This window comes from Rhinatrema bivittatum, chromosome 3 (genome assembly GCF_901001135.1).
Source record: "Rhinatrema bivittatum chromosome 3, aRhiBiv1.1, whole genome shotgun sequence".
NCBI classification, from domain to species: domain Eukaryota; kingdom Metazoa; phylum Chordata; class Amphibia; order Gymnophiona; family Rhinatrematidae; genus Rhinatrema; species Rhinatrema bivittatum.
Genome location: NC_042617.1, coordinates 159542388 through 159556444, shown reverse-complemented (window position 1 = coordinate 159556444; position 14057 = coordinate 159542388). Strand labels below are relative to the sequence as shown.

The following is a 14057-nucleotide window of genomic DNA, read 5'->3' as shown; positions in this document are numbered from 1 at the left end:
AACAGACCTCCACTACTATAAAACCAAAATCTATAGATCACTGTCAGTGTCAACTATGATCAGTAATAACATGATGATGTGTCGTGCATTTCACATCCTTTGCTCCTGTCATTCTAAAAATGCAAGTTTTAACTGAAGAAAATGTTTCTCAAATAATGATTCAGATGCATGCTCACTTCTCTGGATGCTTAACCTTCCATTTACACGTGCACAAAACAGATTTTCTTTTCCCTGTATTGTTAACAGCTCAACAATGTATCTGTTCATATTGGAAGAGAATCCTTCACCCACTAGGTGTGAAAGGGGCAAGGGAGATTTATGCATTTATACTACTGAAAAAGGAAAAAAACGGAGAAGTTAGAAACTAAGGAAAAAGAACAGTGGAAAGACTGGGAGTAAGGGTAACTGCATATCCTGAGTATCTGAAATGGCAGGCTATTTGTAGAAATCATAATTTTTTGCTCTTCTCGGTGTGGCTTAGCTTTGGATTGGATTAATATCCTTCCTTCTTGTGCTTAATTCATACAATGTTGATGAGATTGTTTACTGTATGGTTTTCAAAAATATAAAAAAAATAATAAAGAGGTTTTTCAGAATGTATTCCTAAAAGAGTTTCTATAAAATGATTTGGTAGTTTCAGAATTCTTCACAACAGGTCCTGAATAATTAGCTGGATGATGGTGGATTTTAAATTTTATAAGTTTTAGAAAGAGACGCTGAAGTTGGGCGCACAACTGGGCAGAAGCGCTTCGATGCCTGCAGCAAAAAAAGGCGCAAAGTGACCTTGCGGCTTATCGCTCACCAAAGGAAAAAAAACCTGGAAGCAGGGCCTAGAAAAACAGCTGCTCAACCCACCATGCCTGCACTCCCTCCTTACTTCACCGAACTCCCCAGAGATGTAAGTGGAACAGGCAAACGCCAAGGTAACAGACCCTTTCTCCTGCTTTCCTCTCGCTGCTGTATTTTTTTTTTCACCTTATAAAAAAGACTTTTACCTGACCTCAGCCTTCCCTGGCTGAGAGCAGAAATGAGTCCCGGCTACAGGGGAAGAGGGCTAAAGCCTTCACTGCCGAGCCTCTCTAGTGGTCAAAGTCAGAAGGTCAAAGTCAGAACTGAGGGATTCAAAAGTAAGAAGCTTCCCAACCTCCCAAAGCTTTGCTAGGCTAACTAAGCCACAATCTCTCCAGGCTTTCAACCCGGGAGCAAAAGTAAGGCCTGAAACCATCAAGGAGACGGCTTCCTTAGTGAGACCCAAATATCTCACACAACTGGTCAAAAGACCCACAGCATGTGGGCTACCAAAGGACTGCTCCTACTCTCCTGCGAATCGGGGAAACTGGGGTACAAAAGGGGGCAAAGTGAGAACCATCTCGTCAGGTTGGGACTGCTCAAGAACCGCCAAATGGCACCAGCATGCCTAAACCCTATCTTAAGAGGAAGTAAGCGGGCTGCCCAGTAATACGCCCTTAGGTTGGGAAGCGCCATCCCCCTCGTTTCTTAAGGAGCCACAATTTACTTAACTTAATGCATGGACATTTATATCTCCAGATAAATTTTGAGAAAAAGCTGTGCAAATTGTCAAAAACAATATAATAGTCGGGCAAGATACTCATTTTTATTAGATTTATGCGCCCCACCCAAGAGATTGGAAAGTCCACCCATTTTTGCAAATATTATGGCATACAAACTTTCATAATTACATGCATACATTTGACTGAGGTCCCGAGGAAAATAAATCCCCAAATAGGTGAACCCATCACAGAACACCCTGAAATTAGCCATACTTACTGGGACAATGTTACGGGGCCGTATAAAGGAAATTTCAGACTTGTCATAATTTACTTTATACCCAGACAGATTCCCAAACCGATCAAAGAGCGTCCAGCAACGCGGGTCCCGATTCTCACAGATTACACAGAAAGATCAGGACATCATCCACATAGAGTGATATAGTATGCTCCTGCCTACCAAACCGGAAGCCAGTGATGTCCCGCTGTTAGCAAATCAAAGCTGCCAAGAGCTCGATGGCCAGGTCAAAAAGTAGCGGGGAGAGGGGACACCCCTGCCTAATACCTCAATATATATATATATATATATATATAAATATAAAAAAAGGGAGATAGTACTCCATTAAAAGTCTAGCTTTAGGGGTTTCATACATAGATTCGTGCAGTGGCTGAGTGCTATCAGGAAGACCCACTTTCCTAAGGACCAAAAAGCGAAATGGCCAGGAAATACAATCAAACACCTTTTCCATGTCAAGAGATATAACGAGCCCCATTTTCCCCAATTTGAGAAAGATGAATAATATTAAATAAGCATCTAGTATTAGCTGTGGACATGCACCCCTTAACAAACCCCATCTGGTCAGGGTGAACTAAGTAGGGAAGTATACTTTCCAGACGAAGCTGCAATATTTTTGCAAGTTATCTTTAGATCAGAGTTTAGCAACAATATTGGACGATAGGAACCGCAATCAGTTGGATCTTTTCCAGGTTTATGGCTGAGAGAGATAGTGGCCTCAACCAATCCCCCCAGGAGGACCCCGTCTGGCCAGTACTATTGTATAGACACACCAGAAAGGGGGCTATGTCCTCCAGACATTTCTTGTAAAAAATCAACATAACCGTCTGGGCCTGGACATTTCCTGGCTAGAAGGGCCCAAATTGCCATTTGGATGTCAAGAAATGGGCTCCACCAGCATTACTTTCTGGGCCTCACCCAATTCAGGGAGATCTATGCTTTCCAAAAAAGTTTGAATGTTTTCATCGTCCGGCCTATTGGGCTGAGTAAAGGTCCAAAAAGTACTGTACCATTAAGTGCTCAAGCTTACACGGGTCAGAAGTAGTCAGGCCCTCCGGGGTGCAAAGGACTGTAATATGTGATTTCTCTTGCCTTTCTTTCACCGCTCTAGCTAACGAAGTCCCCGCCTTGTCACCATGCTCGTAGCAATTTAACCTGGTAAACTTCAGGGCACGCTCTATTTTAGCCGTTTCCAGAGAGGAGAGCTCTTGTTGGGCACGTTCCAATCTCCGAAATGTCTCATTCTTACAATCCCATTTATGTTGGGCTTCCAACCAAGTATTATCGGCCAGGAGTGAAGTAACTGTCTCAGATCCTTCTGGAGGTGGCTGGAATAACTAAATTATTTGCCCTCTGAGATAAGCCTTAAATGCTTCATAAGAATATAAGAACATGCCATACTGGGTCAGACTAAGGGTCCATCAAGCCCAGCATCCAATTTCCAACAGTGGCCAATCCAGGCCATAAGAACCTGGCAAGTACCCAAAAACTAAGTCTATTCCATGTAACCATTGCTAATGGCAGTGGCTATTCTCTAAGTCAACTTAATTAATAGCAGGTAATGGACTTCTCCTCCAAAAACTTATCCAATCCTTTTTTAAACACAGCTATACTAACTGCACTAACCACATCCTCTGGCAACAAATTCCAGAGTTTAATTGTGCATTGAGTGAAAAAGAACTTTCTCCGCTTAGTTTTAAATGTGCCACATGCTAACTTCATGGAGTGCCCCCTAGTCTTTCTATTATCTGAAAGAGTAAATAACCGATTCACATCTACCCGTTCTAGATCTCTCATGATTTTAAACACCTCTATCATATCCCCCCTCAGCCGTCTCTTCTCCAAGCTGAAAAGTCCTAACCTCTTTAGTCTTTCCTCATAGGGGAGCTGTTCCATTCCCCTTATTATTTTGGTCGCCCTTCTCTGTACCTTCTCCATTGCAACTATATCTTTTTTGAGATGCGGCGACCAGAATTGTACACAGTATTCAAGGTGGGGTCTCACCATGGAGTGATACAGAGGCATTATGACATTTTCCATTTTATTCACCATTCCCTTCCTAATAATTCCCAACATTGTTTGCTTTTTTGACTGCTGCAGCATACTGAACCGACGATTTCAATGTGTTATCCACTATGACACCTAAATCTCTTTCTTGGGTGGTAGCTCCTAATATGGAACCTAACATTGTGTAACTATAGCATGGGTTATTTTTCCCTATATGTATCACCTTGCACTTATCCACATTAAATTTTATCTGCCATTTCGATGCCCAATTTTCCAGTCTCACAAGGTCTTCCTGCAATTTATCACAATCTGCTTGTGATTTAACTACTCTGAACAATTTTGTATCATCTGCAAATTTGATTACCTCACTCGTTGTATTTCTTGCCACCCCGGTGGGAACTTCCCAGCGAAGTACAGGCAAGTAGTCACCAGGAGGGCTATGTTCATTAAATTCATGCAGTCTTTTTAACCAAATCTAGAAATTCCAATTTGCCCAGCAGGGACGTGTTTAACCTCCACATAGGAGTGCGTGGTCTGTTACCTGTAAGGCAAAGCAGTAGCTCCACAGAGCTGTGGTCACAGATAGTACAAGGGAGGATGGCACAATCCCATGCCCCAGCTAGAATTTTTGGGTGGGTGGATGGGGGGGGGGGGGGGGGGGGGGGGGGGAGTAGAATCTATAATCCCTATCAGTGGTATGAAAATGATGCCAAAATGTCTAATAGGGACAAGGAGGAAACTAACTCACTGCAATCAAACCAGTACTGGGATGGGAAAAGGCATCCAGAAGATGTCTTTTCCAGGAGGAGTTCATACAAACATTCCAATCACCCCGCCATGCACAATTTATCATAGCCATTGGTCACAGCAATGTCCAGCAACCTCTTATAAAAGGCATTCTGGTCATGGTTGGGGCCATACACATTCGCTAGGACAAATTTATCATCATAAAGACAGCAATCAAGGATAATGTATCTTCCTTCTGGATCATATAACGACTTGTGAATTTGAAAAGGTAAGTTTTTACAGATCAACACACAAACTCCCCGACTACGGGAGTTATATGACGAGTAGTAAATGCTTCCCACCCACCCACTTTTCAATTTCTCATTTTCCATGTTAGATAAGGGAGTTTCCTGCAGGAACAGAATCTGGACCTGATTACAGCTTGCCCACTGCAAGATACGTTTCCTTTTTATGGGGGACGAGATGCCTTTAACATTCAAGGACATGCGTTTAAAAGCAGACATTAAATGAGACAGAAAACTGCAGGCTCAGTAGGGGTCACATACCTGAGGGAGAATAAAAAAACACTTCAGCAGGCCTAGAGCACAACCAAAGAGCCCCAACCAAAAGAGAAGTAACAGCTGGGTCCAGGAAGGGATCGCCTCCAGCCAATAAGTCAGCAGATTAAGATAATGTCAGGAATGCATAAAGAAAATAGCAGTGGAATCTAAAGAAAGCGATCTCCTCTAGCCAAGTAGTGAGTAAAGCTAACCCTCTTACCTCTACTAAAAAGTTGAGATACAAAAACAACCGCCACCCCCCCCCCCCCTTCCAAATAAAAAACTCCTAACCTCTAAGGGTAACCCCACAAACCCAATGGGTGAACAACTGGAACCCACCCCGATGGGAAGTTAATTGGGACCAGGGCTCCAGTCTGAAAACTACAGCCTCCCAAACCCCACACCCATCCCACTCGACCTTTATCAAAAACCCCTTAAGCAACCACCTCAATGAACATAAAAACATTCAAAAGTACAAAGAACTGAATTGACTCATAACAACATGAGAAGCAGCAAAACAAACATCTTATAGCATCCTCGGTAAAGCCAGAAAAAAAAACAAAAAACAGTCTTTAAACTGGGTGTACTCTGCACTGCAAACAAAGATAGCAATAATTTGAAAATAGGACAGAAAATGAGCACTCTCCAGCCAGAACACAGTACTGCAAAAGAAAAATGCATGTGCATTGGAATGGTATACAGAGGAAGCCTCTGCAGCAGGAACCCTTCTCGCAAAGCCCATGCTAAAAATAAAAATGAGATGAACATACTAGTGAGAGGCAAAAAATAAGAGAGCCCAAGTTAGCGATCACTGACAATCATCGTTGCGCAGGAATCAGGAAAAAAGCAAGCCCCCATAGTCAGTAAGTGTTGTGGAGTCACATAGCAAATTTAACAGACATAAAATGAGAATGTGGAAAACTGAAAAAAGAACTCCGGTGAGCAACAGCACAGTCCAAGTAAGCCTCTCAGCCTTCTTTCTGCTGTAGAATAGTGGAACTTTGACAGGTATACCACCGATCAATCATGGCGCGTCCGGCGGGTTGGTGTGGCGTTTCATATCAGTCAGTAACTGTTCCATCTCCTACAGATTAGAACAGACCGCCTTATTATCAATGGTGACCTTCAGTTTGGCAAGGTAGAACATCGCATAAGAGGCCCATGTTGCCAAATTCCTGCTTCACAGGCCCAAAGGCTTGATGCCATTTCTGCAACTCCTACGAGAAATTGGCAAAGATCATTATCTTTGCTGCTTCATGAAATAAAGATCCAGATTCTCTGGCAGCAGTGAGAATGCTTTGCTTATCTTGGGAGTTATGAAGACACACTATCAAGACTCGTGAAGAGCCTCTCCGAGCCGGCAAAATTGCAGCAATGCAGTGCGCCTGATCAACTTTAAGGGTGCCATCTCTGCATGTAATTTTAAGTGACTGGGGAAGCCAATGTGCCACGGAGACGACAGCATCGCGACCCTTGTTTTTTTTCTAGGAGGCCTATAATGCAGATGTTGTTTCGCCTCGACCGATTTTCTAAGTCGTCCGTTTTCTGGATAACAAATGTCTGCAAGCGCTCCACTTTTCCCACCTTAGCTCAGCGACGTCAGAGAATCTTCCAAATATGGGTCTCAACCTCTTTCAATCTCTCCGATTAGTCTCGCATAGTGTCCACAAGCTGGTCGACTTTGTCCATTACCACACCCAGCCGGGTATCAAAGCACGACGTAAACTGAGCGGTGAAAGCCTCCAAGAGGCCCTCAACTTTGTCCAGGTAAGCCTCAGGCGCCATGGGGGCCTCATTGGTCTCACCCTCTAGTACTGGCATCATCAGCTCTTCATCTCACTCCGGTAATTTGCCCCGCGTACCCTTCTTCAGGGGCTTTGGTCTCCTCTCCGCCTAGAGCGCCGATAGGAACCTTATGAGGAATCCTTGCTCATTGTTTCAGATAAAGTTTAGTGATAGATTATAGGATTTAATTAAAGAAATGCAAGTAGGCCCCATGGGAGCTCAGCAACAGACATCTGTGTGGCTCAGAGCAGGACCAGAAGTCGTCTCCGCCAGCTTCTGATGCGAGTCTAGCAGATTTGCCCGCTAGGCAGCACCAATTATACCACAGCAACAAAGATGCACTTTTCCATCCAGCATTATAGGTTGCGGAGGCCATGGACCAGGCGGTTCTGGCCACTCTGCAGGCCATTCCCGGAATGGCCCAATGGATGCAGCAGCAGCAGCAGAATGTGTTGGACCAGATCACTGGGGTCCTGGACAGACTGGTGGGTTGCCTGGACACACTACCAGCCCCGCCACAGTCAGCTCCTCTAGAAGTTCAGCAGGCAGCTTTGCCTCCAGCCCCCAGACCAGTACTGCAGCTGCCACCTCCACCTCACTTTCAGGGGAAGCCCTCGGAATGCAGGGGCTTCCGCAATCAATGTCTGATACACTTCGACACCTAAGCTGTCCTCTTCTCCACTGACAATGCATAGGTGAGATACATACTGTCCTAACTTGGAGGGTGGGGGCCACGCTGCCCTAGGCCTCTCCCCTCTAGGAGAGTGATGACCCCCTTCTCTCAAACCTGGACTAATTCCTCAAGGAATTCCACATCACTTTCAACGAACCCAGCTGCACCACATCTGCAGCAATGGAGCTTCTTCAGATCCAACAGGGCTCCGGTCCAGTTGGGGAATATGTAGTTCATTTTCAAATATTAACCTCAGAGTTCCAGTGGAGGGAAGACAGTCTAACTACGATCTTCTACTAGGGCTTCTCGAAACCCATAAAAGATGAGCCTGCGGGGCGAGACCTCTTGGAGGGCCTTATCAGCTTGGTTTAAATTATTGATCATTCAATTTGTCAGCTGTTTTGAAATATTTATTATTTTATTAGTATTAGAATTTGGAGTTGAAGGATATGTGCTAAATTATAATAATTACTTGGCCATAACACCAAGTGGCGTTTTACCATACTTTGCAGGATATCATGTCTGTAAGTTGATTGTTTTTATAATACAAATTAATTTAAAGTTGGCCAGACATAAGTGTATGGTATTGTTTCTTGAGACACCTTTAAATATAACTTAATTATTTTATTTCCCTAAGTGTGTATATGGTTTAGTGTTGGTAAGTGCTTGAAATAGCTGAGTTGAAATATTTTAAAATGTTTCTTATGATGCATGACAGATGCTGCAGGCTATTTAGACATCTATTGTTGGGTACATGCTAAGGCACTATTGATAGGAGTACAACTAGAAGGGCCCTTCCAAAAACACAGTTCTGGCTACGCTACTGCTCCGCAGGACTGCAAGCTCATTCCCATCTGCAGAGGCGATTTTAAGCCTACATTAATTTTATGGTGGGTCCCAGTTTTTCATGTATGAGCCTATAACAGCAAGATCAACCCTTTCATGGGGTGTATTTTCGTGTTGCACTTCTCCAGTAGTTTTTATTTACCTCTTTGTCAGCAAACCCTTGACGTATTGTGGTAGAACAGCAACACATGTTTTACCATTGTTTATTGCTCTAATACTGGATGTTAGTGTATTCAGCCCCAAGAGGTATGTTGAATTAGTCTAAATCTTAGACTATTGTGTCTAGAAACAATTTTTTGTAGGCTGTGATAGCTTTGTATTGGACCAAGATAGGAATTATCCAAAGACAGTATAGCACATAAGCTTTCCAGATCACAGAGACTCTGTCTTCAAATGTGACTACAAGGCTGAAAAGAAAGCATTTATAAACTGGAAAATGCTGTGGATCAGGAATTCCCACAGCAGAGATCTTCAGAATGTGAGAAGTGGAAATTGGAATAGCATCAGTTAGTATAAGCAAGCTTAATCACTGGCGGTGTTAGAAATATTATGAGTCATCGGGACAGTGAACAGAAGGTGGTAAAAGCTACCATAATGAGTCATGAATCCCAGTAACTTGTTTCAGTTAATTATTTGTTAATTGAACAGATGAATACTTTTTCCTTGTTTCCTTTTCTCTGTTTTAAAAGTTGCCTTAGACTGAATGTCCTTGTTTGAGACAAGATTTCTTAGTAGTGTACTGATGTAAAGCTCTTAATATCATTTCAGATATAGGGGCCAATAATCAAAGCATTTTACACAGGTAAATATTTGCCCACATAAAAATAAGGCCCAATTATTGTTCACTGCCCCGCCCCCTCCTCACTGCAGGTAAAAGTATGTTCACTGTTCAAAACCCAACATCACAAATAAATCTGGGCACACAGAACAGCAACTCTGGATATCCAGGTGCAATTCAAAATTCAGGAGTGCTTCATTTGTGTGCTTGAAACTTGTTACAAAGTTCACAGATGCCAAACTAGATTCCACAATACCTAGAGACCTAAATAAAAAGATAATTATAATAGATGCTACAGACTCCACAGCAGAAGGCTCTGTTACCCTGAAATGCCCATGGCTTAAGTTATTTGTCCAAAGCTAAAATGGCAACTAACAAAAACAAATCATATGGTGGCGAGTCTGTCAATAAGAAGGCTGTCTCTTTTAGAGAACACAAATAAAAATACTAACATCTCTCCACTACCACCGTCACACATAGATCTTGAAAATGGTTAATGTTTTAAACTCTGGTATTAACTGTGAAGGCAATTCTCAAAAGGGACCAAGCTGGTTTCTCTTTAACTGTCTTCTGTCCCTCCTCCTCAGGTCCTCCCTTCTGCTTCCTCTCACCTTGCAGCTCCAGTGATGTTCATTTTCCAAGTCATTTCCAGGTGAGACAGAGCTGTCAACTTAGAGGACAATCATTCCCATACTTATCAGAAGTACAAGATTTAGAAATTGTAGTAGACGTCAATCTTAATTTTAAGGCTCAGATATGAACAGTTTTAAGGACAGGCTGAGACTGGTGCAGCATCTGGGATATTAATTAAATCAAGAAGATTTTCGGCCAGTGGCCCAGGCAGGCAATGATATTATCACTTTTAGATTATTGAAATGCTATTTATTTGGGTTTGTCAAAAAAAAGTAATTGAAGTTCTTGCAAATGGTCCAAAATGCTAGATCATGTATAATTACAGGGCTTGGAAGGCAGGAACAACTCAAACCTAGTTTAATCACATTGCATTGACTTCTTACCCTGAAGGAAGATGGCTCTTAATATCTGAAAAAATTATCTTACAAGCCCACAAGAGATTTGCAATTGGTCACTCAATCGAGGGTCTTTTCATTTTCAGGCCCTGTGTTGTAGAACAATTTGCCATTTGCTCTTAGACAAGAATCTGACATGATGTTATTGAGGAAAATTTAAAAGTTCACTTATTTGCTGAAACATTTTCTATGAGGAAATAAGTAACACCTCTGAGCCACTGAGGTCCTTTAAGAAACTGATTTAATTTAGTTTTATGATATCATTTTGTTGAATGTATATATTGTATGCCTTTATATCTCGATGTTTGATGTTTTAATAATGTAATCTGCCTTGTACAACACCGCTGAGAAATTCAGATAATAAATGTTTAAATAAATAGTGCACACTGTATCCAGATCAACTGCAAACCTCAGAATCACCTCACAGTTTCCTCCTACTGGGCTCTGTCTTCATGAGTGACAGCAATGAGAACAGTTCCTAGATTGTTTTGACAACTCCCTCTGCCTGCTGAATTGCAGTGCTGACTTATGCTGCCCAGGCCAAGGCTTGTATTACCACTGCACTGACCCATCATGAAAAGTCCTGGTGTCCTAGAGGAGTAGTCCAATCCTACACCAATAACTTAAGTGACTCTTCAATCCATTTTGTTTGATACACACATAATGACCCAATAGTAAGGAATTACTAAGCAATGTATCTCTTAGAAAGGACAAGTTTTGGAATGTAGGAAGATAGTATTACCCATTTGCTAAAGCATCCCCACAGAAAGCTGGCACAACAGATCATTCCTGCAAGTATAACGACCCCTAGAACTTTCTGGAAAAAGAAGAGAAGCAGTGAGTAGAATTAGGAGTTTTCCTCTCTCCCCTGCAGAAAAGCTGCAGGAGGGATAAAAATAGTATTAGATCTGTGTTGTGTCTCAGCAGCAGCCATTAACCAAAAGAAAGGGGCTTGTGATCTCTTTCTATTTATGAGACAATAGAAAAGGGAAGAAGATACTAAAACTGTCTCACTCTGGTTGTGTGTCTTAAGTCCTAAGATCTGGACCTGGAGTAAGTATGAGTTTCCTGTAACTGGCTGATAGCTCTTACCCTTAGGATTTCTGTTCTAGCCTGAACAGAGTACTGTTATAGAGTTCTATGTTTTATGGTTTGCCAGTAGTTCACTGGAAACCAATCGGCAGCCTGCTGATAGCCAAGGAGAAAAGGAGTTTTCCACACCGATTTACACAATCGGTGTGTACAAGTGCCAGCGAGGCATTACCACAGATGGAGAAAGGCACACGCCTATCTATCCTATCTGGTACCGCCAAGAAGCCCCAGTATCAAAAACCAAAGGAGATCCTGAAAATGTGCACCTGTTAATGTATAGATTGGAGATATGGATTCATCTCCTAAGAAATGTACTCACAATACTTCTGAAGAAGCTAAAATTAGAATAAAGTTTTATTTTGTTGTTACACCATCTCAAGCGTGAAGAGTGCTTTCTTTGGAGTGATTACTATTCCTATCCTAAAGGACCCTGAAGTAAAGCTTCTCCCCTGTTTAGTACAGATCTAGGACTAAATATGAATATGTCACATCTCAGCCCCTTTCTGTGATGATAACACTGGAGAGGGGTCACACACAAGTGTACCATTTGCTCCCTAACAGGCAGTGGTCACAGGGTTTACTTGGTTTTGTTCATGTTTTGAGTTTGTAGAAAATTTCTGCTAAACTATCTGTTCTACACTTAATTTCAACACCATAATCAAATCCTGTACAACATTGTACAGGTACCTGTTATGGAACAACAAGGGCATGAGAGAGATGAGCATGCTGTTTGTGCAGATAAGCGAAAGGTTAATGAGTTCCCCTGAAGCAGCCTCTTGAATGAGGAGAAAAATGGACCCTTGTTGGGATATTTGAAGTTGGATAATGTCTGATGACGGCTGGATTGAAGCTGAGCTTTAGAGATATTTAGTGTTAAAGTCCATTCCTTTGAAGCCACACGATTTATTCAGTTGATATGCATGCAGAACTGTGTTTTCATGTCTAAAGAAAATCTGCAGAAAGTTGAATATAAAATTGCTTTTTTGGAATCAATATATTAGTATTCTTTGCCTTTTTAGACACGGCTGAGTGCATATGCTTGATGTATGAGTGACTTAAGCCTTGTGTATGAGTTTTTGGGGGGCATGTGTTTTTTTTTAATTTTGTGGGGGTGCTATTTTTATACTTTGTATGAATGTAAAGTATTTTTCTTATATGTATGAATGTGTTGCTTATAATTTATGACTTATTAAAGCTGCAAATTTTTTTTTAATTATTGAAATGATTGGCTTGTAATATTTACCACTAGTTTATATTAACTGATCTATTTTTGGGGTGGTGGTATTTGATTTAGCCATATTAACTTTACCAAACATCCTACACCGACATCCACCCAAACCTGAGTTTGCTGACAGCATATACAGCATCTACTAATACTGTAGATATGGAGGAGCGAATGATGAAAACTGTTTCTTAAATTTGAAAGAGTTGTGTGTCAGTGATGGTTGTGGGACCAAAGACCACCAATAGAACAGTCCAAGTACCTCGTCTGTGTGTGTCCCACAACACCAGACTTACAGACAACTGATCAATTTGATTGGTTAAATGCCCACCTCCCCTTTATTTGCTGTTATATCTATTATTCGTATAATGGTCAAGTCAAACAACTTGAAGTGTTCTCCCCATTCACTTAAGAGTGCATGCTATAAATTCTCACAGGCGAGGGTAAAGGCCCTGGCCAGAGAGATGACAGCTATCTGCGCGTGGACGCTCCTTCGCCTGCCTTCTGTTGGCCAATAAAGGGGGGGGAGGTGTCACTAACATCCACGCCACGCTACAATAATCAATCAAAGGAACTGGCCACGGATTGGACAGCGAAAGCGTGCTCCTTTCCAACTGTAATTAACAGAACAGGGGCGAGGGCGCGAGAGCACTGGCGACCTTCCCACCTGCTCGAGAAAGCGACGCTACTTACCCCAGATCTTCCAGGGACTCCAGGATGTCACTTTCCATGCTCTCACTCTCCATGCCGGGCGTCGGATCAGAGCGAGGTAGAAGAACTGGGCCCAGCTCGCTAGGAGAGATTCGCCCTATGTGCGGCTGTTATCACGACAAGAGCAAGAACCGTATCTCTCGCACTCGGCTTCTGTCGTGACAGCGGCGAAACTGAAAAGCTCCGTCACCCACCCACCTCTCAACGCTCTTCCGGCGCCTGCCGGGTTGGCAAGTCCGGGTCCTCCTGCCTGACCTCTCACCCTTAGTCATAAAGCTGTCCATGGCACTGCCGGGAACCAGCTATCTGACTGCTTGACGTACAGTGCAGTAATAGGGAAGGATGGACGGTTACCACGTGTATTCCATCTTGGGCGTTTTTAAAGATTCGCTCTTATTTTGTATTTTTTGTCTTCTAATACATTTCGCTTTCTGGAGTGGGAACGTCTATTAGTAGAAAAGCTGTTCAGGGAGCATCTCGGCTGCTTTGCAGGGTCGAAAAGGACCCCTTGCTTCCGCCCGACGCGGGGCTGCAGTGGCGCGCGCGCGACCAGAACTGACCTGGGAGAGGTGAGGCGCGCGTGGGCGGGCAGGACTCCAGACCCAGAGTGGGGAAGAGCGCGCACGCCAGATCTTTAATTACATACGGCAGAGAACGTGTGCTGAAAAGAATTGGAAAGGATGGTGGACAACTCAATACTTACCTAAAAATGGCTGCGAGTGGCTTGGGAATCGGAAGCACTAAGAACCTTTTTTTTTTTGTCCTCATAAGCAGTCTTTAGTGACTCTAACCTTAAATTTAATAGAGCATTGCTTTAGGAGTTTTT

General features: G+C 42.7%; 1 protein-coding gene across 1 annotated transcript in view; it reads right to left on the bottom strand.

Moving 5' to 3' along the window:
* The window catches only part of FAM98A (family with sequence similarity 98 member A), a 37927-nt gene extending 24128 nt beyond the window's left edge, over positions 1 to 13799 (bottom strand). Inside the window, exon 1 of the mRNA XM_029593878.1 lies at positions 13214 to 13799. Within this exon, the coding sequence (XP_029449738.1) occupies positions 13214 to 13266 (53 nt within the window). The 5' untranslated portion in view covers positions 13267 to 13799. The remainder of the gene's footprint in view (positions 1 to 13213) is intronic.
* Positions 13800 to 14057: the final 258 nt, after the last annotated feature.